The 26,212-nt window shown below is 40.3% G+C and overlaps 2 protein-coding genes across 10 annotated transcripts in view; one reads left to right on the forward strand and one right to left on the reverse strand.

Moving 5' to 3' along the window:
* Positions 1–833: 833 nt before the first annotated feature.
* On the reverse strand, positions 834–25,834 carry NAA50 (N-alpha-acetyltransferase 50, NatE catalytic subunit). 8 transcript variants are annotated; one of them, XM_008266924.4, is made up of 5 exons: positions 25,576–25,834; positions 6,545–6,681; positions 6,066–6,185; positions 5,558–5,624; positions 834–3,797 (listed from the first exon to the last, which is right to left on the reverse strand). In XM_008266924.4, exons 1-5 carry the CDS (start codon positions 25,608–25,610, stop codon positions 3,620–3,622), a joined length of 537 nt encoding a protein of 178 aa, XP_008265146.1. In that variant the 5' UTR covers positions 25,611–25,834; the 3' UTR covers positions 834–3,619. The 8 variants fall into 8 exon arrangements, with proteins under 8 accessions (XP_008265146.1, XP_069928222.1, XP_017202572.1 ...); XM_070072121.1 differs by having other exon boundaries at positions 6,066–6,161; positions 6,545–6,678; positions 25,576–25,816; XM_017347083.3 differs by having other exon boundaries at positions 6,545–6,678; positions 25,576–25,816.
* ATP6V1A (ATPase H+ transporting V1 subunit A) overlaps positions 25,676–26,212 on the forward strand; it is a 64,691-nt gene continuing 64,154 nt past the window's right edge. Inside the window, exon 1 of one of the 2 annotated variants that reach the window (XM_051819038.2) lies at positions 25,676–25,948. The gene's annotated coding sequence lies outside the window, so the exon portion shown is untranslated. The remainder of the gene's footprint in view (positions 25,949–26,212) is intronic. The other variant, XM_051819039.2, reaches the window with a different exon arrangement.

Genomic DNA, 26,212 nt, shown 5'->3' on the forward strand with positions numbered 1-26,212 from the left:
GGTATATGGCGAAAGTCAAGTCATCTAAGGCTAAGCTATACAAGAGCATGGCTTCTGTTTATTCTCTTGGACCACTGAGTGAAGCCAGATGGCAGTTGTCACTCAGGAAGTCCTATAGAAACATTCATAGCAAGGCAGAGAGTCCCAACAGCTATGTGAGCAAGCCATCTTTAAGTAGCTCCTCTAGTCCTTGTCAACACTTCAAGCAGATACAGTCCTGGCTGACAGCTTGACTGCAACCTTATGAGATTTCAAGCCAAAACCATCCAGCTAAGCTGTTCCTCATTTCTGCCTCAAAAACTGTGGGGTAATATGTTTGTTGTTTTAAGCTGCTAAATTTGAGAGTGATGAGCTCAGCAATGATAAGACACATTAGCAAAAAGATCATCCACTGTTTCTTAAATGGAATCAGCAAATTTGAGTTAATTTTCCTAAAGACATAATTTCAAATTCATATTTCATATTCAGGAAAATATTTAAGTTTCTTCAGTCAACTATAAACTTCTTCCTCAAATAAAAAAGAAAGATGTGAATGTTACCCACAGTTAAAATCAAAATGCAGTAGCAGGACAACTCTTTTTTTGGATCTTATTTTTTCTCTCATCAGGACTGAACTCCAGTTGATCTTAGGTAGTAGTTCTATCAAGTTCCAAAGGGTGTAAAATAGGGTAACTTGATTACAGCTGGACTACTTCAATGAGTTTTAAATTAGATATTAAAGAAGTGTGAAAGGAAATGAAACAGAAGAGCAATATACAACTACATATAGATCTTGACTGCAGAATTCAGCATAATTCAAGTTTTCCTTGGCATTCATAGACATCACAGATCACTACCAGAACATCACGTAAGTTTATTTCAGATGTAACAGCAATGTTAAAATTGACAAGTTTAATCTTTACTGCACCAAGTAAACTTAACCATTAAGTATTTTTTTTAAAGTTATCCCCTCCAAAAAACTGAGGGAGCTTTTCTTTTTCCACCACCACATATCAAAGTTTCCCAATAGTTCTCTTTTTGGAGGACTTTCAATTGATGAGTAACTGCCTTTGAGATACATTTCAGAACTTCTTTCCTCAAATAAAAACTAATCTGGACAAATTATATATTGCATAGATTTCTCTACAGATGCTTTTCTTTAGAACCCAAATGGAAATACCCTACAGTAAAATTTTAACTGTTTTGCTCACAGTAAGAACTATCTGACCTGAAAAATATGATGAATATACATTGTGATCTTCCAGTTAACACAAGTATTGTTTGACTTTAAAGATAGTTTTCACCATATATCAAATAATCAAATCAACATGGGACATTACATTAGTCTTTACTGATTCATAGGCATATGAACTAGACCTAGCTTCTACCTGTTCCACTTCCTCTTCCTCTATAAGTGGACAGAATACAAGTTTGATGTAGGACAATTAACCCTTTACAAACATTTACAATTTAGAATAAGTCACTGACAAGTGTGGAAAAAGAAATTCTATGATAGGGAACCTAAACACTCAATTCAAAATTTTTTTCTTCCTTAAATAACATGTACTTAATAATGAGGCAGCTATTCGGTTTTTCAATAACAACATTTAGGGATACATTCATAGGACTGATTAGACAGTCCAGGTGAAATGGTTATAGAAATAGAGGCAGTGTCATTTATATATCAAAATCTATTTTGATATCTGGAAGTTTACAAAAAAGCTGAATTCTTCAAACTAATTATGCCTTCTGTGTCTTAAGCACTCTTTTCTTGGCAAGACCAAGCTGAAACTTATCCATGAAGATAAAGGTGCTTAACTACTAAACTTTTCTTCTAACCTTAGATTTGGACTGTTTAAACGTTTAAGAAACTGATACCCTAAAAACCAGTATGGTCTTTTCTACATTTAACTATCTGGAGTTTAGAACCCTATAAACTCACTCATCAATTATCTTTCTTTTCTGTATTATTCTTGGCACTCAATTAAGTCTGGCAAAGTCTACTGTACTTTGTACTTTCACATTCTCAAACAAAAACTTAACATTATAAAGTGTACATAAGCACTTTGCATAATAATTGTCATTTAACATATCTGGAGATGAAACCTCATACCAGCATTTACAAAACAGGATAAGTATTATGAATCAATATTCCACTTAAGTCCAAGCCCTGTACACTGTTTTAAAGTTTAATGAGGGCATTTTTGGGGTCATCAGTACTGGCAATCTGTTCTAAATATTGGAGATGGGACTATGGGAGGAAAACATGAATATTTCAGATATCTCCTATCTCACAAAACTCAATCTGTCAAAGTCACTCACTAAGTGCCAGAAAACTATCTGGCATAAACCAGTCATATCAGTAGAAGAGGTCACAGTGATATCTGCATTATTAACACTTTGTACTTCTACTTTTCCAAGAATAGAAGCACTATGTTTCACAATTCCCCTTACCCAAAATTCTTCAACTCAAAATACATAGGCACAGAGTCTAAGCAAATCTGAGATGTTCTCCAACAGATAAGGTATATCACAGCTATGTTATTCTCAAAAATACTGTCTAGATATTCTTACCTGTATTATCAAATGATTGATGGTCACACTTTTAACAGCCTGCATTAGTCAACATTAAATGCATTTATTGTGCCACAAGTACATCTATGCTTCCTTTTTAGGTTATTTTTTAATATGTCCAAGAAGAAACATCTGCTTAAGGATTACTTAAGGGCATTGACCTATAAGGACATCAATTCCATTTTTAATACGAAACTATTACTGGATTTACTGAAGAAAAAGAAAAGGAGAAAAAACTTAAATCACAACAAACTTCTTTAGGTCAGTTAAAGGCCATATCTCTAGCTGGGATATTAAAGAAAAATTAATCTCACCAGCCCAACTCTCAAAGTTAATGCCACTAGTAACAATCAACAGCAGGAAAAAAAACCTGCTAACAAGCCCACTCATTAACAAAAAAGCAGTTTAATTCAAATACTTAAACCAAAGTATAACACTACCTACCCAAACTGCCCCATCCACCAACAAGAGAAGAAATAAATTGCTTTAGAAACCAAAATAAACTTAGTACTTCTAACAAGGATAACAATGGTTCAACTCCTGAGAGTGCTCAGAAGGAAGGACTAAAGGTGGAGTGAAGGCAATGTCAAGGGATTAATCCCCCAAATAGTCTTTAAAAATTCAAAGTACCACAAACACACTAAACTTGTCTATGAATTGGAGAACAAGATATTGCTGCTGCTTTTTGTCTTTTGAAATGAAAGGTTTTGTAGGCTCTGACCTTCAATGTGAAAGCAGGACATTAAAAAAAAAATCAGCTAAAAAATTTGAAATTATGACACCCAAATTTTTGGGACCATATATCTTAACTATGAAACTATACATATCTACCTTCTCTTTCCTTCAATCAAACCACCTCACAAAAAATAAGAGAACTAAAACAATCCAAACATGATTATTTTTGAAAGTCCTTGAAAGAATGAAACTTCTAGAAGAAAGGAAAGAAAGGGGGAGAAACAAGAACAAGGAAGGAAGAAAGCTTTAAAGGAAAGGGGGGGGGGGGAATCAATGGGCCTTTCTTTTATTTGGCGACAAGCAAGTGCAAGAAAGTTCATTTGTAATTTGTTCAGTTGTCTGTCTTTTGCACATCTGCATTCTGACCAGAAGGGACTTTGAGGTTTTTCTGTAGCACGTGAGCATCTGCTGGCTCTATCCTCTTATAGTAGTTCTTCTTTGTCTCAATAATCTCAAAGCCAAATTTCCTGTAGAAGTCAATTGCCGATTCATTGCTGATCTGCACATGCCTGAGGGATAGAATACCAGGAAAAAAAAATCAAAGTTCATCAGTTCTCCAGATAGTGTCACATTGTCTTTAGTTATCAGTATGCAACAAAGATTAGGCAAGTATTTCAGAAAAACTCTGGGTGACAATTTTACACTTTTAACTTAATCCCTACATTTGCAAGACAGATGGCTGAGATTAAGAGGCTCAATAATAGTGCTTATTCCTGCAGTCAACAAAGGTATGTAATATACCCTAGAAATCATGATTTTTTTTTTTACTGTAAAAAGAGAAAAGACAATAAAGATGATTCAAAGGCCTCCATATTAACACTTGCAAAAAAGAAAAAAAATCAGGGCCTCAAATGCCTAACTATACCCTCTTTCTGACTGATTATAAAAACATGCTATACTGTGAAAATAATCTGTGGTCTCTTTTTTTCAAAGATTTATTTTATTTACTTGAAAGACAGTTACAGAGAGAAAAGTCTTCCATCTGCTGGTTCACTCCCCCAGATGGCCGTGACGGCCAGAGCTGCACCGATCTGAAGCCAGGAGCCAGGAGCATCTTCCGGGTCTCCCATGGGGTGCAGGGCCCAAGCACCTGGACCATCCTCCACTGCTCTCCCAGGCCACAGCAGAGAGCTGGACTGGAAGCGGAGCAACCGGGACTAGAACCTGGTGCCCATATAGGATGCCAGCACCGCAGGTGGAGGATTAACCAAGTGAGCCACAGCATAGGCCCCATCTGTGGTCTCTTGAGATCCAAGTATAATTATAATCTGATTTTGATGAATAAATTCTACTACAAATATGCACATCACTAATAGCCTTGAAAAAAACATAGAAAGTACTAATAGTATATGGCATGAGAAAAGCAGTATTAATCATTTTGTACTATGCAATATGTGAGTCTTAATCCTGGTTTCATTCCTATGACTTTGGAACTCTTACCTGATTATCAAATAGCTAGCTATATCAAGTTTCTAATCTATTTTTAAAAGCAAACAAAACACATAAAACTTCATAACAGGGGCTGCTGCTGTGGCACAACACGTTAAAGCCCTGGCATGCAGCACCAGCATCCCATGTAGGCGTCAGTGAGTCTCGGCTGCTTCACTTCCAACCCAGCTCTTTGCTATGGCCTGGGAATGCAGTAGAAGATGGCCCAAGTCCTTGGGCCCCTGCACCTGCGTGGGAAACCTGGAAGAAGCTCCTGGCTCCTGATGGCCAGCTCCAGCTGTTGCGGCCATCTGGGGAGTGAACCAGAGCACAGAAGATCTCTCTTTATCTCTCTGCCTTTTCCTCTCTGTAACTGCCTTTCAAATAAATAAATAAATCTTACAAAAAAATTCATAACTATACTCAGCCCTCTATATGCACAAGGTCTGTACCCACAGACTTAACCAATCAAGGATGGAAAATATTCAAAAAGAAAGCACATCTGTACTGCTCATTATTTTCTAGTCAAAAAATGACAACTATCTACATAGCATTTACATCATATTAGGTATTCTAAGTAATGTAGGGATGATTTAAAATTACACAAGAGGATGTGCATTATGTCATATGCAAATACTACACTGTTTTAAGCATCCTCAGATTTTGGTATCTAAGGGTGGTCCTTGAACCAATCCCTGAGAGTACTGAGGCTCAACTAAACTGCCACAAATGTTTCCAAAGACAAAATGAAAGAAGTGATCCTCTTTTAAAGTTTATAGTAGAAATTTTTGCTGCTAATTTAAATACTTTATGTAAGAACATTAAATATTATTTTACTTACAGATAAATGTTGTCAAAAGTGCCATCTTTTTCACAGATGTTTAAGACGTGATTTAGCATTTTCGTCCCTATTAAGAAGAACAAGTTGCAAATAAGTAACTTCATAAGTCAACCTTTTAATTACAGGCATCTATTTGCCATTTTAATTACTTATTGTTTGCTAATAGAATTTATGAAGTATACACATCCTTATGTTTCCAAACTTTTGCTCTCTCTATATATAATACCTACATATGTTTAAAACTGTTATCAGGAGAGCAATCTTTTTATACAATCACTTCCAGGTACTCAAAAAATAGAAAAAAAAAAGTGATAAATCTATGAGGTGCTTCCAACTGAACTATATTAATAAACACCAGTTATTTTCACATTATTTTACAGAACTCAATAATACTTTCTCTGGTACCCCTAAGAGGAATAATAGACTTTAGTAAGGTATGTTAGCCAGGTATATTAACAATGTATTTATGTTTCTTTCAATAAGTAAAAAAAATTACAAATAATTTTACCTATTCCTAGCCTTCGGTAAGGTGCCAGACATCCTAGCGTCATGATGTAAAGCCTCTTCTGATTCTGTGAATGATCCACCCTACAGCATACTGCACCTACAGCAATATCATTGAAATAGGCTGCCACAGAAAATAAAGATATAAAGTTCAAAAGACAAAATAACACAGTACTTAATCTCCCCTTCTAAAGAACTAAAGTGTTGGTATCAGCATTAAATTCTATAAGTTAATCTATGAATATTAATGGCCTCAAAACACTTGTAAGTTTAAGCCTCCTGAAGAGCAAAGCACATAACCAAAATAATAAAGAACATTTAATATTTTAAAATTCAAATATTTCATCTTGATTTCTCTGAAATTTTCCTCAGAACTAGAACACACCTTTTTTTCACTTGTAAAATAAGGATATTAAGTTAGTTAATTCCTTCTACTCTAATACTTAAAAATAGGGTTCTAGAATACAAATGGAAATCATATACCAAGTTTTGCTAGCTCTCCAACCTCCAGCACGTCCTTGTAGAACTTGTCATTGTAGCTGACTGGAAAGATGACTTGGTTCAATCTCTTCAACTGTTTAATATTGTGTGGTGTCACATCTCCCAGCTCGATCCGGCTACTGGAACAAATTAAAATGTACTCAATAAAATATAATTAGCTCCGTTGTTAAGATGAAAATATTTTAAAAATGCATCCTAATTAACCATTTGTGAAAACTTTACAGGAGAAATGACTGAACAAGAATGCCAATCACTACTTTTATATAGTAAAAAAACAGATCTAATTGTCCACTGGTGAAGGACTAAAGAAAGCAGGCTATACCTACATTAATAAGAAGGATCTTTGGTTACATGACTGATAAATCTAATCTTCCCATAGTGAGTTTATATTCTGCTAATATTACCACTTGTAAGAAACTTTTGCCAGCCATTCAATCCAAACTCTACTCACAGCTTCCATGTAATTGTGTATACTAAGGAATAAATGTAGCCAATAACTACTTAAAAAGACAGAATACTACTCTACAATAAATGCCAAAAATTTCCCTGTAGTTCAAGGTTCAGAAAAACTTCAATACATTTACTACAGCATATTGAAAAGACTGAGGCTATCTAATATTGGCAAGGGTAGCAAATACTATTCTGATATGCTGCAGATGAGAATATAAAGAGAAGTAATAATATCCTTTGAGGACAATCTAGCATCATGTATTGAGAAACCTCAAGCACACCACACCAAAGCATTGTGGCATAGCAGGTAAAGCCACTGCCCGGGACACTGGCATCCCATATGGGTGCCAGTTCCTGTCCTGGCTGCTCCACTTTTTTTTTCTTTTAAAAAGATTTATTTGTTTTACTTGAAAGTCAGAGTTACAAAGAGAGAGGAGAGGCAGACAGCAGAGGGAGACAGGGTGGTCTTCCAACCGCTGGAAGCCAGGAGCTTCTTCAGGGTCTCCCATGAGGGTGCAGGGGCCCAAGGGCTTGGGCCATCCTCTACTGCTCTCCCAGGCCATAGCAGAGAGCTGGGTAGGAAGTGGAGCAGCCGGGACTCGATCCAGCACCCATATGGGATGCTGGCATTGCAGGCAGCGGCCTTACCTGCTATGCCACAGTACTGGCCCCCTGGCTGCTCCAGTTCCAATCCAGTTCCCTGCTAATGGCTTGGGAGAAGCAGTGGAAGATGGTCCAAGTGTTTTGGGTCCCTGCCCACATGAGAGACCTGAAAGAAGTTCCTGGCCATCTGGGGAATGAACCAGTGGATCTCTCTCTCTGTCTCTCCTCTGTAATTCCAACCAAGTAAATCTTACACACACACAAAAAACCTCTTTGTCTGAGTAACCTTCCTTTTAGAACTTTATTCCAAGAATATCGATTCAAGTATCTATAATCATGTACAGCCAATTCACTGAGAACCATGTTCTAGGAACCATCGGCAACAAAGAGGTGGTATTCAAGATTCACATTATCTATGGACATCCCTGCCCTTTTTCAGAACCAGAATCTCTGGACATTTCAATCTACACACTGAATAACATTCCAGTTTAAAAATTACCCATCAAGAACACAAGAAGCCACATGTAATCGAAACAACTGGTTTCATGGGAAAAGACATTAAAGCTAAAAAGTTTCAACAAAACTGTTTTCCCTTTAGAGATAAGGAATTTTAAATAACTCAAGTCAATTTCACTATTACTGTAATTTAAGGTTGATCAAATGTGATAAAGCTAAGAAAAATCCGCACAATTTTCCTCATATTACTTCCAGCTTTATCATTAACAGAGGTGTCTAAATATCTTATATGCCTTCCCAAACATCCTAACAGTAGGTGATAAAACAAAGAAAAAAAGAGCACACCAAATCAAATTTAAAAAATCATCATTAAAAAACTGGTGTAATGCCAACCAAGTATCCAGAAAATCATGTAGGTGTTACTCATTTCTCCTAGTTTGATAGTAGCAGCATTAGCCTAACAGTAGCAAAAACACAAATACACACCCTAATTAACATGAATGTACATCAAACTTCTATAATAGAAAGATTTTTAAAAAACTTTCATGTACAGAAGAAATAAAATGTAAGTGCCCACTCAAGTGGAATTGGCTAAAGGAAACATGTTACATCCCATCCATACACTTAGCACACAGAAAAATGCTGATACATTTTTTCATGGAGGTGAAAAACACATTCCAATAATACATAACAATTCACAGAAAAATGTTTGAAAGCGTATTCAAAAAAGTATGTCATAAAAATTAGGTAATTTTAAAAGCAGTATTCTTTGAAGTCCTAAAATTCAGATGAATCGGGGCCAGTGTTGTGGTACAGTGGGTGACTCAGCATCCCATGAGAGCACCTGTTGCTTCCAATCCAGTTCCCCACTAACATGTCTGGGAATGCAGCAAAAGATGGTCCAAGTACTTGGGCTCCTGCCACCCAGAAGAGAGATGTGGATGGAGTGTCAGGGTTCTACCTTCAGCTTGGCTCAACCCTGGCTGTTACAGCCTTTTGGGGAGTGAGCTAGCAGATGGAAGAGCTGTGTATGTGTGTACATGCGTGTGTGTGTTCAAATAAAATGAAAAAAGTAAAAAATTTTTAAAAAACACACTAGTTTCTATTATGGTGGACAAAGCAAACATAAATAGAGAAATCACCAGGGAATAGCCAGCTTAATCTCTTCCTAATTAAAAAAAGTATTGACTTTTTAAAAAAGTCAGAAATGACTTAGGAACTAAATTTATTTCAAAATGTCTGTTAAATTTAACATTATCAGCAAAATTCAGCTTTAAATATAGCTTAAACTCCCATTAACATGATATGTCTGATTGAAATGGAATACTTCAGTAATCCCGATCACGTAGTTCTACATTATTTTAAGATGTGGATATTCTAAATATATCATAGCAATATCACCAACTTGTAAATTTAGCCAAGAACATGTAGTATCAAAAGCTTAAGCAATAAAGGACATAGAAATGTCAAGAAAATGAGATCATCTGAATGTAAAAACTCAACAGCTTTTAGAAGTTAAAACAACTTCCAAATTAAAAGTCTAAAAAGGCCCCTGCCATTATGTAGACGACCCAGAATGAGTTCCAGGCTCCTGGCTCCAGCCTGGCCAGCCTTGGCTATTGTGGTCATTTGGGGAGTGAACAGCAGATGGAGGATTGATTGCCACCCCGCTGCCTCTGTCACTCAGCTTGTCAAATAAATAAATAAATCTAAAAAAATATTCTGTCAATCTGAAATTTTCCAGAGTTCTCATGAAAATAGTAACATCAGTTCTGTTTCAATAAATAGGGAGAGGGAGAAGGAAAGGGGAGGGGGAGAGAGAGGACGACATCTCCTATTTGCACAGGTTCACTATCCCAAAGCTTGCAACAGCTAGGGTTGAGTCAGGCTGAAGCCAGAAACCAGGGACCCATTCTAGGTCTCCCAAGTAGGTGGCCAAGACTCAAGTACTTGAGCCAAGACCTACTGCCTTCCTTGGTATGCATTAGCAGGAAGCTGGAATCTGGATCAGAGCTGGGACTGGAACACAGGCACTCTGATATGGGATGCAGGCTTCCTAGAAGGCCCCTTAACAGCCAGTCCAAATGCCCAATTGCCCTCCCCTATTGCCAAACGCTTTTAAGGTAAGGATGATCATTTAACAAAACAAAACAAAAACTACTTACATACTAATGTACCTTAAATGTGATTGGAAGGAATATTAATGTTAAATAGATAAAAATTAGATAGTAGAGGGGATGTACCTAGACTGTTTACATGAAAAAAATTTCCCTTTTATAACACATCATTTTGAGAGTTCTTCCTTGAACATACAAGGGTTGATAAAAAGTAAAGAAAATGGAATTTAAAAGATAAGTTTATTCTGGCACAAAAAATGTTAAAATCTATGCATAGTTTTTTTTTTTTTTTTCATAGTACATATTTTCCACAAACGTTCTGAAGACCTCTCATATACAAGGTTGAGTACAAGTGTGGTTTCAGGTAGCCACTAGGGCTTTTGGAACATATCCCTGTGGGATATGGGGAAACTATTGTAATAAACTTCCTACTCTGTATGTGTCAATTTCTCAATCTGACAAATGTGGTAAGGGAAATAGCACCTACAGATGGGCACAGAGAAGTGGAATGGCTCACTGCAAAAAATATGCTATTTGATCAGGGAGAATTTTACTTAACATGTTACTTGACTGCTGGCCTGAAAGTTAAATCAGCCATGAGGTCACATCTATTTGATCCAGTTTTTCTTTCTCCTTTCTTGATTTTTAAATTAAGTTGGCTGCTACAAAAAGTTCACAGAAACTGTACATCATGAAACAAAAATTTCTTACCTTTCAAAAATTTTTGCACCAAAATCTATCTTCCAATTCTATTTCCCATAAACTTTCTGAAGTATCTTTGTATCAAAACAAGACTTTACATAAGGGCTAAATTTGTAGTTTCTCCTGCTTTACTCAATTACCTTATCTACTTGGTCCCTGTTGGCACTGGACTTTACAACCACAAAACTTTACAACCTAACCACAGAAAATTAAAGACAGCAGTTATTAAAGGAATTATTCTCTTAACTGAAGAAAATTTGTAGATATGTTATTTTTAAAAATTTTTAAAGTCTTTTAACAGTTAACTTAGTTCCTAAGTCATTTCTGACTTTTTTAAAAAGTCAATACTTTTTTTAATTAGGAAGAGATTAAGCTATTCCCTGGTGATTTCTCTATTTATGTTTGCTTTGTCCACCATAATAGAAACTAGTGTTTTTTTTTTAAATTTTTTACTTTTTTCATTTTATTTGAACACACACACGCATGTACACACATACACAGCTCTTCCATCTGCTAGCTCACTCCCCAAAAGGCTGTAACAGCCAGGGTTGAGCCAAGCTGAAGGTAGAACCCTGACACTCCCATAGTTTTCAGACTACAGATCTAACAGTTGGACAGGCTGTAATTACAAATATGAAATAGCAATTGCAAACAGGTCCACAGACATTTGTATAAGTCCTTAGATGTGGAAATGCAACTACTTGCCTTCCTCTTTATAGAGCCCATCAGCTATTCATCTGTGTCAGCAGAAGATTAGTCTGTCATACAGTCAAATCTCTATATATAATCTTTGGGATCAGAATGTGAAATAGGAAACATTTATCTTAGGAAACAAGCAGAATGATAAACAAAATAATGCATGCTGGGGTGGGTGCTTTCTCACAGGTTAAGCTGTTTCCTGGAATGCCAGCCTCCCCTATCAGTGTGTTGGTTCAAGTCCTGGCTGCTCCTCTTCAGATCCAGCTTCCAGTTAATGCACCTGGGAAACAGCAGATAATGGCCCAAGTACTTGGGTCCCTGCTACCCATGTGGGAGACTCACATGGAGTTCTAGGATCCTAGCTTCAGCCTGGCCCAGCCCCAGCTGTTGAAGATATTTGAGGAGTGAACCACTAGATGAAACAGCTCTATCTGCTTGCCTCTCTGTAACTCTTTCAAATAAACATGCAAATGAATAAATCTTTACAAAAAGAATTCCAAGTTTTAGCACAGCAACATCAATAATAAGCGTCATCAGAATGGGCATTTAGCCTAGCAGGATACCCATGTCCCAGATCAGAATGCCTAGGTTAGATTTCTAGTATAGGCTCCATTAAATAGGTTCCTGCCACCCACACAGGATTGTGTTCCCAGCTTCTGATTCTGGACTTGGCCCAGTCCTGGTATATGGAACACTTAGGGAACAGCAGATGTCACCTGTCTCTCAAAAAATAAAACAAAAGCATTGCCTTGATCCATTTTCTACTGCTGCTATAATAAACTAGGTGGGAAATTATAAATAATAGAAACTGCCTCTTGGTTCTTGGGGATGGAAGTCATAGAATGAGAGGAGGGAAAATTGCTTGAGGGTCTTCATGTATCATAATGTGGCAGAAAGTATCACATAGTAAGAGATGATAAAGGAAATAAAACTTCCATCTTCTATAACAAACCATTCCAATAAAAAAGGCCTTAACTGATTAATCACCTTTTAAAGGGCTCACCTTTAATTTATTTTAGGGAGGGAGAGAATTTGGATCCACTGGTTCACTTCCTAAATACAATTGGGCTGTGCTGAAGACAGAAGCCTCAAATTCCATCCAGGTATTCAACATGGTTGTCAAGGATCCAAGTACTTGAGCCATCACCTGCTGCCTCCCAGGGTGTGCATTAGAGGAAGTCGCAATAGGAAGAAGAGCATGAACTCAAACTCAGGCAGTTTGATATGGGATGTGGGCTTTTTTTTTACTATGGCTACAATGGCCAGAGGTGGGCCACACTGAAGACAGGAGCTTTAACTGGGTCTTCCATGTGGGTACAGAGGCCCAACCACTTGGGCCATTCTCTGCTGCTTTCCCAGGTGCATCAGAAGGGAGCTGGATCAAACTGGAACAGCTGGGAATTGAACTGGTACCCACAGGGAATGCCAGCATTGCAGGCAGCTGCTTAACCCACTATGCCACTGCACTGGTGCCAGGATATGGGCTTCCTAACCTATGGATCAGACGCCCACTGCAGGCCCCACCTTTCAACACTATTACAATGGCTTTTAAATTTCTTTTTTTAATTTTTTTTTTTTTTTTTGACAGGCAGAGTTAGAGAGAGAGACAGAGAGAAAGGTCTTCCTTTTTCCGTTGGTTCACCCCCCAAATGGCTGCCATGCCGGCGCACTGCGCAGATCCAAAGCCAGGAGCCAGGTGCCTCCTCCCGGTCTCCTATGTGGGTGCAGGGACCCAAGCACCTGGGCCATTCTCCACTGCCCTCCTGAGCCACAGCAGAGAGCTGGACTGGAAGAGGAGCAACCGGAACAGAATCCAGCTCCCCAACTGGGGCTAGAACCCAGGGTGCTAGTGCCGCAGGTTAGCCTAGTGAGCTGCGGTGCCAGCCAATGGCTTTTAAATTTCAACATGAGTTTTGGAGAAGACATTCAAACCACAGCAAGTACTCAAATGCTTTCAGCTATTAAGGTTAATTATATCTGTAACTGTAAAAACAAATTGTATAGCAATATTCTAAAGAGCCACAAGATGGGGATATATTCTACAAAAGTGCATCTTTCTCTTAGAAAGTGTAACTTTGGAAATTATAAAGCACACAGTGAAAAATCAAGTATACAGGAAGTTTAGACTGCTTATGCTTTCAATGGTTGTGATGCACCATGGTGCAAAATTTTAACTGCCTGGTCACTTTTTGTGCAGTGTGTCTGATTTGAAAGAGATCTTAGAAACCACTGGGTCTATTCCCCCTGCATTTTACAGATGTGCCTGTAGTCATACAGTTATTAATAAAGGCAGAATCAGGCCCAACTCTATTAATTCACCTTTACAGTGTGAGATCAGCCACACTATGTTCCCTTAAAGGAGTATTGTTTACTATAAGGTTATTTTCAGAGAGGGAAACATACATAACTGATCTACAGGGAAACATTTACAGTACATTTGCATTTGCATAAAACTAAGTATCACTGATTAAGGATCAAAGTAAGCCCAGTAAAGAATTCATCAAAGCACAGCTTAAATACTAACTGCTCATGAGGTTTTAACCAGTCTGTCACCTCACTAAGATTTCTACCTCATATGGACTGTATTACATTTCTGCACTGATCTAAGCATTTACTTTTAGATCTTCAAATATTTCAAGGAATTACTACATTAAGTTTCAGTAAATCCAAGAATTCCTAGATCCTAAATTTTAGAGCAGTACTACTGACATTTGGGGCTGGATAATTATTTGGGAGAGGGAGATTTTCCTGTGTATTCTAAGATGTTTAGCAGCATCCTTAGCTTCTACACACTAGGCACCATACTACCTGGCTATAACAACTAAAAACATCTGTAGAGTGGGAAGTCCTGGGAGCGGTCTGCCATCCAATTGAGAAGCACTGTTCTAGAGGCTTAGCAGGCATCCCAAAACAGTGATGAAGTGAACCAGACCCCAAACTGCAAGGCTACAATCAGAAGTATAAAAATCTAAGCAAGTATTTGGTTACCAATACTAATACACACATGGATACAATCTACTCTCATTTAAGGCTATAATCTAAAAAGAACCATTCTTCTTTCAAAAAATTTTCCCATTGCTATTTACACATGCAACCCAGCTATGGCTTTTCCTTTATCACCTAAATGTTAATGTCTTAGTTTCCAAATCTGATTCTAAACACACATCTGCTTACTGGTGATCTCCATAAGAATCTCCACTTCAACACATCCAAAACTGATCTCATCATTTCCATGAGAAATTAAGATATCTGTCTTTTTTTAAACTTTTATTTAATAAATATAAATTTCCAAAGTACAGCTTATGGATTACAATGGTATTCTGTCTTTATGAGCAGACCCATCATTCATCCAATACAGAAAATTTTTTTATTTATTTATGTTAAAAGTCAGAGCTAGAGAGGGAGAAGCAGATATTCCACCCTAAAAGAGCTATTGTTAAGACTAAATGAGAATCTTGCAAACCCTGAAGACAGCAGGTGATGCTCAAGTATTTGGGTCTCTGCCACCCATGAGTTCCTGCCTCCTGGTTTGACCTGGCCCAATCATAACTATTGTGGAGATCTGGGGAGTGGACCAGCAGATGAAGACTTCTCTTTGTTTCTGTCTTTCAGAAAAATAACAACAAATGATAATCTATTGCTTGGTCCAGTAGGCATATTAAAAGGTAGCTATAAAAAAAGAATGCCATGAAGGGGAACAGTAGGAGCACATAAAGGCACAAGAGTAAATTGAAGAGAACAGTTTAAAAGAAAACAATTCAAATATGCTTCCAAGATTTTCTTTTTTGGTATCACTTATGTTAGTATTACTGCAGGTATTTGGCCTAGTACGTAAGATCACATATTGGAGTACCTGGGTTCAATACCGACCTCCAGCTCCTGTCAATGCAGACTCTGGGATACAGTGGTAATGGCTTAAGTAACTGGGTTCCTGCCACCTACATGGGAGGCCTGGATGGATTCCCAGCTCAGGGTTTTGGCCTCAGTCTAGCCCTGTCAGCTATGGCATCTGGGGAGTAAACTGGCAATGGGTGCTCTCTAGACCATTTCTTTCTATCTAGCAAATAAACTAAAGAAGAAATATTAGCATTTATATAGACCAGAAATGGCAGAATGTGACATGTACACCGCAACAGTCACAGTAGGTAACAATAGCACCCTAATTCACTGTGATAATAGTACCTAATAATTCACGGAAGCTGTCAACAAGTTAGATGTAGCACATGAATTAGAATCTCTGGGCATCCCAGTTTGGGTTCAATCCACTCTCTTTCACAATAAAGAAACCAAGGTCCAAAGAAACTTATTAGTAACACTACTATTAGGCTATCATTTGTGGCACAATGAACTAAATAAAACTTGGTTGCTTTTAATCCAATGCTTTTTTTCATTGCTGTATGCTTCCTTTACAACAATAAATACTAAATCATATAAATTAGAAGGGAACAAATACAAATATAGCTTTTTTAAATTTTTTGCCAGGCAGCGTTAGACAGTGAGAGAGAGAGAGAGAGAGAGGTCTTCCTTTCTGTTGGTTCACTATCCCAATGGCCGCACAGCTCGCACTGTGCCAATCCGAAGCCAGGAGCCGGGTGCTCCTCCTGGTCTCCCATGCGGGTCCAGGGACCCAAGCACTTGGGCCATCCTCCACTGCCATCCCGGGCCACAGCAGAGAGCTGGACTGGAAGAGGAGCAACCAGAACAGAATCCGGCACCCCAACCGTGACTAGAACCTGGGGTGCTGGCATCACAGGCAGAGGATTAACCAAGTGAGCCACAGTGCTCTCCCAAATATAGCTTTAAATATATCTTAATTTTCTGGAAACAGAAATGTTTAAAATGCTAAGTACCAAACACCCAATTAAAAACCAGGTATGTTATACAACAGGTAAGTTACAAGGACATACAAATGACCAACAAAACTGGAAAATGTCCATCTTCACAAAGCAAAAAACAAAAAAAGGTAGATATGCCATCTATCTCCTCATCAGCTAGTAAAGCTAAAGCTTTATGTGAATATGTACTCAAAACCAACTTGAAAGGAAACTTAGTTTTTTAAAAAATTTCTTAATTTATATTTATTTATTTGAGAGGCATAAAACCAGAGCCAAGTATTCCATCTGCTAATTCAATCCTCAAATGTCCACAGTGGCCAGGGCTGGGCCAGGAGCTGGGAATTCAATCCTTGTCTCCCCTAAGTTGGCAGGGACCCAACTACTTGAGCCATCACCTGTGGCCTTACACAGTGCGCATTCATAGGATTCAGGAATTGGGCACAGATACAGGATGTGGGTGTCTCAACCCAGGATCTTAACTACTAGACCAATAACTACTGAGTGTTATTTTTTTATCATTATACACATGTTCAATGTATGTGGCACATCTAACACAAAGGAAGTGCATTCCAACCATGGTTGAAATGAAAGTATCTTCCTAATTGAAAATGAGTCTTCATGTGAATGGAATGGGAGAGGGAGCGGAAGATGGGAGGGTTGCGGGTGGGAGGGAAGTTATGGGGGGGGGGGGAAGCCACTGTAATCCAAAAGCTGTACTTTGGAAATTTGTATTTATTAAATAAAAGTTAAAAAAAAAAGAAAGTTAATATCTTCCTCCATTTTCTTAAGGTTTTTAAAATATCCCTCTCCTTCCCACTCCACTCCTAGGGAGGAAAGGTATTCTCACACACTGCTGACAATTTAAATTACTACTGTCTTGTTAGAGGTCAGGCAGCAATAAATGAAAGAACTTTTTATCTACAAAACAAGATTTTCCCTTCAGAGCAGCTTCAGCAATGACAGAGACAGAATGCAGATTGTACTAGTTCAGGAAAGGCAAATAAACACTTCCAATTATTTCTTCCTCTTCTCAGCAAGCAAAGTGACTGGATTATAATGCTTTAATCAACAACCAAAGTCACCCAGAATCCTTTACCACAGCCATAAACAAGTCTGTTCCACCCATAAGCTGAAACATTTAGATCTACCATTTGAGAACCAGAAACTAAACAAAGAGATAATGTTTTACACAACTTTGGTTTTTTTTAAAGGTCTAGCACAGCATTATCAAATACAATTGAAATCCTATATGCAATTTAAAATTTTCTAAAGTCTACATTAACAAGATAAAAAAACTAGGAGACATCACAGAACACTGTCCAACAGAAATGTAACTTCAGTCACATATGTAATTTTAAATTTTCTAGTATCAACATTAATAATTCAAAAAGAAAACAGGGCCGGCGCTGTGGCTCACTAGGCTAATCCTCCACCTTGCGGCGCCGGCACACCAGGTTCTAGTCCCGGTCAGGGCACTGGATTCTGTCCCAGTTGCTCCTCTTCCAGGCCAGCTCTCTGCTGTGGCCAGGGAGTGCAGGAGGATGGCCCAAGTGCTTGGGCCCTGCACCCCATGGGAGACCAGGATAAGTACCTGGCTCCTGCCATTGGATCAGCGCGGTGCGCTGGTCGCAGCGTGCTGGTCGCAGCGCGCTGGCCGCGGCGGCCATTGGAGGGTGAACCAACGGCAAAGGAAGACCTTTCTCTCTGTTTCTCTGTCCACTCTGCCTGTCAAAACAAACAAACAAACAAACAAACAAACAAAAAAAAAACAGGAGAGGCCGGCGCTATGGCTCTATAGGCTAATCCTCCACCTGCGGCGCCGGCACCCCAGGTTCTAGTCCCGGTCGGGGTGCCGGATTCTGTCCCGGTTGCTCCTCTTCCTAGTCCACTCTCTGCTGTGGCCCGGGAGTGCAGTGGAGGATGGCCCAACTGCTTGGGCCCTGCACCTGCATGGGAGACCAGGAGGAGCACCTGGCTCCTGGCTTCGGATCAGCACCGTGTGCCTGCCGCAGCGGCTATTAGAGGGTCAACCAACGGTAAATGAAGACCTTTCTCTCTCTCTCTCACTGTCCACTCTGCCTGTCAAAAATAAATAAATAAATAAATAAAAACAAACAAACAAACAAAAACCCCCAAAAAACCCAAAAAAACAAAAACAAACAAAAAAACCCCAGGAGAAATCACTTCAACATGTAATCAAAATAAAACATATTAAGAATATTACGGATATTTTATATCATTTTAAAAATCCAGTTTACCGTACAGCACACCATCAACTGTGATGCTCATGTTCCTCAAAAATATTTGATTTGAAAATTGTACAGTAGATGTTGATATCTAAGATGTTTCAAATATACTTAAAAGTTTTCCAGTAACTTCAGTCACAAAAAGCACATCTCAAGGTCTTCAACAGCAAACTGTAACTAGTCACTACTGTACTGGACAGGATTAACATCTTGCCTGTAAGTTAAGCACTGAATACATTTAAATGTATGACAAAAGATGAGAAATAAAAATAAAACAGGTATGGGTGACAGCACTATTTATAATTTTGGAAAGATATTTCTATTGGTTACTATTTATATTCTACTGGTTACTGTAGGCTGTGTTTTTGTAAAAAAAAAAAAAGATGGACAATCATCTGACTAATTAAGAAAGCATATTTCTTCTTCAAATGCTGCAAAGCTGGAAGTCATAGCTAATACCTGGAAGAAAATATTGTAAGTCAAATAATTTCCAAAACAGAGGCAACAGCAAAGTAAAATTTAATAATTTAGACAAATGACAAAAGTAGTCCCATTTTCCCTCTCTACTAATCACATGTACAGTAATATTCAATAGTAGTCAGGATGTTCAAAATAATGTAAATGGAATATATCTTGATACAATAGATGAGCACTTAGCCTACTGGATAACCTTCTTTAAAGATCCTTCCCAACTCAGAAATTCTTTTTTTTTCAGTAGTAAAAGAAAGTGGGCAAGGCTCTGTCTTCGTGAAATATTGGCAAAGAGACTTCGGTTGCCACCAGATAAGGCAGGAGAAAGTATGGAAGAAGGCTAGACATGGAGTATTCCTAAGGGTGAGGGTGTTCAGGACTTAGGCTGCTCTCATACTCTCCTGGCTAACTCTGTCAAATGTTAACAGAGGCGGCTCCTCAGAGGTTCAGATGTGTTCACAGTATAGTAGTAATAGTAATAGTAAAAGCATGCTAGCCAAGTCTAATGAAGAGAGTAAACCTGATAGACTACACAGGCAACTCAGGAAAGAATTGAGAGCCATTTTTAAACATTGCTTTTGAGAAGCAGAGAGGGGGAGAAAGACAAAGAGAGCACTTCTCAAGTGCCTTCAACAGCCAAGATGCAGAGCTAGGTCAAAGCCAAAATTTGGGAACTCTATGCAGGTGCCTCATATGGGCAGCCAAGGACCCAATTACTTGAGCAACCACCTGCTCACTCCATCTCAGGGTACACAGGGCCTGACACTTAAGCACTCCTATATGGAATGAGGATGTCCTAGGCAACATCTTCAAGGCTAGGCTAAACACCCACCCTACCATATAGACCTTAAATGATCATTGTGATGTTCTGACTGTTCAGGTGGGAAGGAGGCTGATAAACATAGTACTTCCTTCTCCATGATATAGGTTTGCAGTGCATATGACATATGAATTCCTGAATTTCATGGAGAATATTAGCAGGTATTACTTTGTGAAAAATTAGGTTTGGTGGGGATGAACTAGTAAAAACATCTTGAATTAAAGTATATATTGAGAAATTATGTTCAAGAGGTATCATAATAATTTTTATTGGAAATAAAATCATTCACACCAGACTGAGGGAATTATGTTGGCTTTACATGGTAGGTAGAAATATTTATTTCCTTTTTCATGTTGTGAAATTCAAAAGAACATTCTGCTTTACTTTGATATTAACTGTTCTCAATATTAAGTTTTCAAAGGCAGCCATAACACCTACCACAAATCTGGGTAGCTTAAACACTGATTTATCAGAAATTCCTTCTCCTGAGATGTCTTTTCTTTTTTGGCCCAACCCAGAAACTCCTGAATCCCCTGTGTTCAGAGCTTTACCTAGAGTTGTCAACAATTTTGAGAAATCACAGCACTAATGGTAGCACACCGTGAGCCACCAATATATATACCTGTATAGGTAAGACATACTTTCTAAATTAAACAATGATTCTATTAATTAATAGATGGAAACATCTGAGCTTCTTATGCTTTATGGTATAGCTGTACCTGATGATGACATAGTGAAAGATTTTACAAGTTCCATTCATTTTTCCTTTATATTAGAACATTACATTGTTTTAAAAAATTATAATGCAAGAAGGCTATATGTTAAATGAATTTAGCTCAACATAGCAAAGGGGACACCACACAGTATTTGTTAAAATTCAGTATCTTAGTGAACAAATCACAAATTATTAGTTTCACAGAAACCAGGCCTACAAAAATTGTCAAATGCCACTTTGGCCTACCTGGCTCTTTTCTTTGGTTTTGCTGACAAAAACCAGCTAAACTGCCTTTTTAACACACATAAACAAACTCCTATTCGTAATAAAAAAAACATGAAAGACAAGATATTTCTAGACTCCTTTGCTCTCCTTGGAGGTTAATCATTATTCTGAGTTCTTCCATGGTTCTGTCTCTCACTGCATAATCTTTTATCTTAATTTTCTATTCTAGTAACATCTGGTCAAAATAGCATCTTTCAATGATTCAATTAGTAAAATACACTGTCCTGTATTTCTACCATTGCTATACCTGCTTTCCCATCTTCGGTCACATGCATTCACATCTCATTAAAGACATTTTTATCAGGACAAATCTGCACTTCTTCACTATGAAGGATAAATGGATTTTACTATTACATTGTCACCTTAGTTGCGCTGTCTATGGCACACCTGGTTGAATATCACCTTTCTTAGGAAGAACAGCAGATAGGAATAATCAGCTTATCATCCACAAATTCAAGCTACAATTTTGCTGGTTCTCAGGAATAAGCAACCTCAGTACATAGGAGGCAGCATTTCTTAATACACAAACTTCATACAAACACACATATAAACACACCCTGTAGTTAGTAAACAGCAATGTATCTACTACAGAGGAAAGGAAAAACACATGCCAATACAATGGAATGTCCTATTGCTACTACTAATAAAAATTCCAGTAGCAAAAATATGAAGAAAATAGTTTCTGATTTCATGTATTTCTATTTAACTTACTGTTCAGCTAGCTAAAATACAATAAAACACTTAGCAAATAAAATTTCATAACAAATACACATAACTGAAGATGGCGCTGTGGCCTAGTGGGTAAAGCCACCACCCGCAGCACCCGCCATCCCAGAGGCTCCACTTCCGATCCAGCTCACTGCTAATGCAACTGGGAAAGCAATAGAAGATGGCCAAGTGCTTTGGCCTCCGTACCCATGTGTGAGACCTGGAAGAAGCTCCTAGCTCCTGGTTCAGACTGGCCCAGCTCTGGCTGTTGTGGCCATTTGGGGAGCGAACCAGTGGATGGAAGATCTCTCTCTCTCCAACTCTACCTTTCAAATAAGCAAACAAATCTTAAAAAAAAAAAAAAACAACTTAATCACAATCAGTTTCACTTTCACAGGCTTTTCCAAATGGAGTCGGGACACTGGCCACATTACAAACCGGTGATACAAGTTTAGGAACTCAAGGACCTTAGCAACTTTTAAACAATTTAGTACATCCTGCCTGCCTTCATTTTTCAGTGCCTTGGACACAGACTTAGAAGCAAAAAAAAAATTTTTTTTTGAAGTCAACCTTACAGTTCATATTGAAGGTTAGACTATTCTTAAGAAATCATCTTTTAGTTCACAATGAAGGGGTCGACCACTGAGGAGCAGCAGGTTAAACCGCCATCCTCAGTGCCAGCATCCCACTTGGGAACCGTTTCTGGTTCGAGTCCCAGATGCTCCATTTACGATCCTGCTCCATACTAATGCGCCTGGGAAAGCAGCAGAAAATGGCCCAAGTCCTTGGGCCCCTGCACCCACTTGGGAGACAGCTCCTGGCTTCAGCTTAGTACAGCCCAGGCGGCCGTGGCCATCTGGGTAGTGAACTAGTAGATGGATGGAGTATCTCTCTCTCTCTCTCTTTTCTGACTTTCAAATAGGTAAATAAATAAATCTTTAAAAAGAAAGTTCATGGCCGGCGCCACAGCTCACTTGGCTAATCCTCTGCCTGCGGCTCCGGCACCCTGGGTTCTAGTCCCGGTTGGGGCGCCGGATTCTGTCCCGGCTGCTCCTCTTCCTGTACAGCTCTCTGCTGTGGCCCAGGAAGGCAGTGGGGGATGGCCCAAGTGCTTGAGCCCTGCACTCGCATGGGAGACCAGGAGGAAGCACCTGGCTCCTGGCTTCGGATTGGCACAGTGCGCCGGCTGTGGCGGCCATGGGGGGGGGGGGGGGATGAACCAACAGAAAGGAAGACCGTTGTCTCTCTCTGTCTCACTGTCTAACTCTGCTTGTCAAAAATAAAAAATAAAAAGAAAGTTCACAGTAAAAAACACATTGTAGGCTCCTAATCCTAAATGATAGGAACTACATGTAAGGACTCTTCATGTATAGTTGCTTTACAATCATTTATCAGTACTGACTCATTAACTCTAACAGTCCCCACGAACTCTAGCCAGTTATTCATTTCTAAGAATCTGCCCATATCAGGTTATGCACAAATATCCATTTTAAATAAAAAGACAATAGCTTCCTGAGTATCTGCACTCAAAGTAAATTGTGAATAATATCTATTCGGTTCCAAGTCTAGCCAAGGTAGTACCTATGAGAAAGAACATTGCATCCCATGAAGACTGAGCTAGATCAAAGATTTTGGATCTAAACATCCAGAATAATTTCTTAGGACCCTCCTTTAAATCCACAGCACAGTTCAAAATTAAAAACTCCTCAACTTTATCATTTTAACAGAACAACAAACATGTATTGAGTGTCTCTGGTAAAGAAAATACACTAAGAGACATCATCCATACTCACGTTCAGTCCAGTAAAAACCAAACAAAAAAACTCTGAAAACATGTTGGATCATATGTAAAGTAGTGCAACTCCCTAGATCAAGATTCAAGGAGTATATAATTCCCATACTCAATTAATTTTTATTGGAACTCTTTAGAACTTGATATGAAATAATTAATGTAGGTACTGTGAATTTGCTTCCTAAACTTTATTTAAAGCAAAACCACAGTAAAGTAACTTGTTACAGATCCAGTATCAAATTAAACTTTCTTGGAATTTCTCTTGAGACTTCCAACGGAGATACACAGATAATATTTAGACCTGTTTTACGCAGTACCGAGTACACATTTCATCCTCACGGGAGCCGCTGAGTAGTCTAAAGACTTCACTAATTTACAGCGTAGCTACAATTCTTCAACTGACTTATGTTAATAGAAAAAAACCTCAGGCATTTCAGAGATTTAACATTTACAAGCTTCCATTTCTCTCTCTAAGGACTGTAGGGCAAAGCTCCAAAACGGCTGATTTAGGTAATGCAATTTAGGCTAACACAATGCTGTATTACTAAAACTGTAATAATACATAAAGTAATGGTAAATAGACATTTTATCCTAATGGGAATAGTCGTACCTAAACAATCCTTAATTTTATCCGAGAGGGAAACCGTGATCACCTAAGGAAAGCATTGTGGTAACCCACGACCCCCCTCACACTACTCAGGGGCAAACGGTGAACCACTGAAGCAACAGCTCCACCTACTGATGCACAAGACTTCCTTAAACGTTTTGGCATCCCGAGTCTACAGGGCTCGCGCGCTCTCCCCCTCCTCCACTCGCTGACCCAACCCAAATCCAGTTGAGTCACTAGCTCTTAATACTCATCCCCAGGCTCTTCATTCCCGACCCTTCTCCCTCCAGAAGATTCTGCAGAAATCCCACGTGTGAACAAAATGGGAAGGTTGTCAAAAACGGCGGCCGCAGCGCCGAGCCTGCGCCTGGAGGACAAGCAGCCCCTTTCCACCTGAAGTGGCGGGCCGCGGCTGGCTCAGCCGTGCGCTCCCCGGCAGGAGGCCCCAGGCCTCACAGTGGCCTCCGGGCCCTGCCGCTGGCCTCCGCTCAGCACACAGTCGTCCTTGGGGCGCCGAAATCCTGCGTTCCCGGGGTCTCGCCTCCCTTCGTCCTTTAGTCTAACAGCCCGCGCCGAGCCGCCGCCCCCTCTGGGAGCGGAGCAAACAGAAAAAGCCTAAAAGCCTCCGACCGCGCAGTCTTCGCCCTGGACTCCCCTCCTCCGCGGCTCTCCCATTACACGGGCCCGGCTGGGCCCCAGCCGGCTGTCCTTCCTCACCCTTTCATCTTCCCCGCCTGCTGAGGCCGTCGTTACCGCCGCTATCAACGCCGTCGTCGTCGCCGCCCAGAGCCCTCAGCGCTCTCAGCTCGGGCCACTCAACCTCCCGAGCCGGCCTCCTCGCTCCGGGCAGGGAGCGGAGCGTGGGACTGAGACCGCGACAGCCGAGCACGGCCCTGTGCCTCCGGAGGGGGTGGGAGGGGTCTCCCGCCGCCGCTAGGGTGCCTGCGCTGCCCCACACGTGCACCCGCGAACTCGGCTCCCGCTGCCGCCGCCGCCAGCCAGCCCCGCCGCCCCGCTGTGACCTTTCACCCCGCCCCCTCTGCGCGCCGGCGCGTCCGCCGCCCAGCGCGCAGCCGCACTACTCGCCTCTGCGCACCCTTCCCCCTCCTCTCCAAGACCTCCATCTTCCCAACTGGGCTGCGCCTTCGGGCGTCACGCTGCTGCTCCTCCTACCCGTTACGACAGCAGCTGTGGGGCTTGCCTGGTAGGCCCGGGCGGCGAAATCCGGATTTTTCCACCCCTCCCTCGTCGCTCCCAAATCAGCAAGTTCAGTCTTTCCCGACCCTGTTCTTTCTAGTTGATGGTCACCAGCTAGACCGCCAAACGCTTTTGTCTAATAGGGTTTTGTAAAGCCGGTTCCTGTAAGTGTAAACAAGTGTGGAAAGCTCAAGTCAATGAGGTGCTTTAGAAACAAACGTAGCTAACAATCGGCCGGATAACTCGCTACCCCAGGCACACCGTTTTGAGATCACGTGACTAGCCTAAGCCTTACGGCCTGGGACTTTACCGGCAGGCGCCAGTGGCTCGGAACTCCATCGCCATTTCCGGTCCGTGGAGCTGGGCGTGAACGTCACTTCCTTAGCAATGCACTTTAACCCTTGCCATCCGCACTTTTCTCCATTGCACTCTGCAACCTAATCGTGGTGAAAACTTAGGCTTAGTTTTTGTTTTGATCGCTAGAAAAATGCGTATTCAAGCGATCCGTAAAAAACGCAAACCCCCGAAATGCAGCGCGCCGGGTTGGGGGCGGCGGGGCGGAGCTCGAGGTCACGTGAATGGTTAGGCCCGCCCCTCCCCCGCAGCTGAAGACTTCCCCTCCCGCAGTGACAGAGCCTCTGGGTCGGTGATCCGTATTGCTTGTGCACCTCGCGCCCCAGCAGGTGAGCGGCGACCGGTAACTGGAGACTGGTGGGGACAGCCCAGGGGGTGGCAGGAGGGAGAAGGGGGAGTGTGAACAGCGGCCTCCGTTGCCCGGCTCATCCTTCCCGCTGTCACTCTGCGCCGGCAGGGAGCTTATTTCTCCATGTCTCCTGACCCCTGTCCTCCCATCCCTCCTACCGTGGTCGCCCCTACTACCTGGAGGTTGAGGTGTCCACTTTTTCCTTGTTTGGGAGTGAATGCGGTCATTATCGTACCCTCTTCGG

The sequence above is a fragment of the Oryctolagus cuniculus genome, chromosome 4 (genome assembly GCF_964237555.1).
Source record: "Oryctolagus cuniculus chromosome 4, mOryCun1.1, whole genome shotgun sequence".
Lineage (NCBI taxonomy): Eukaryota > Metazoa > Chordata > Mammalia > Lagomorpha > Leporidae > Oryctolagus > Oryctolagus cuniculus.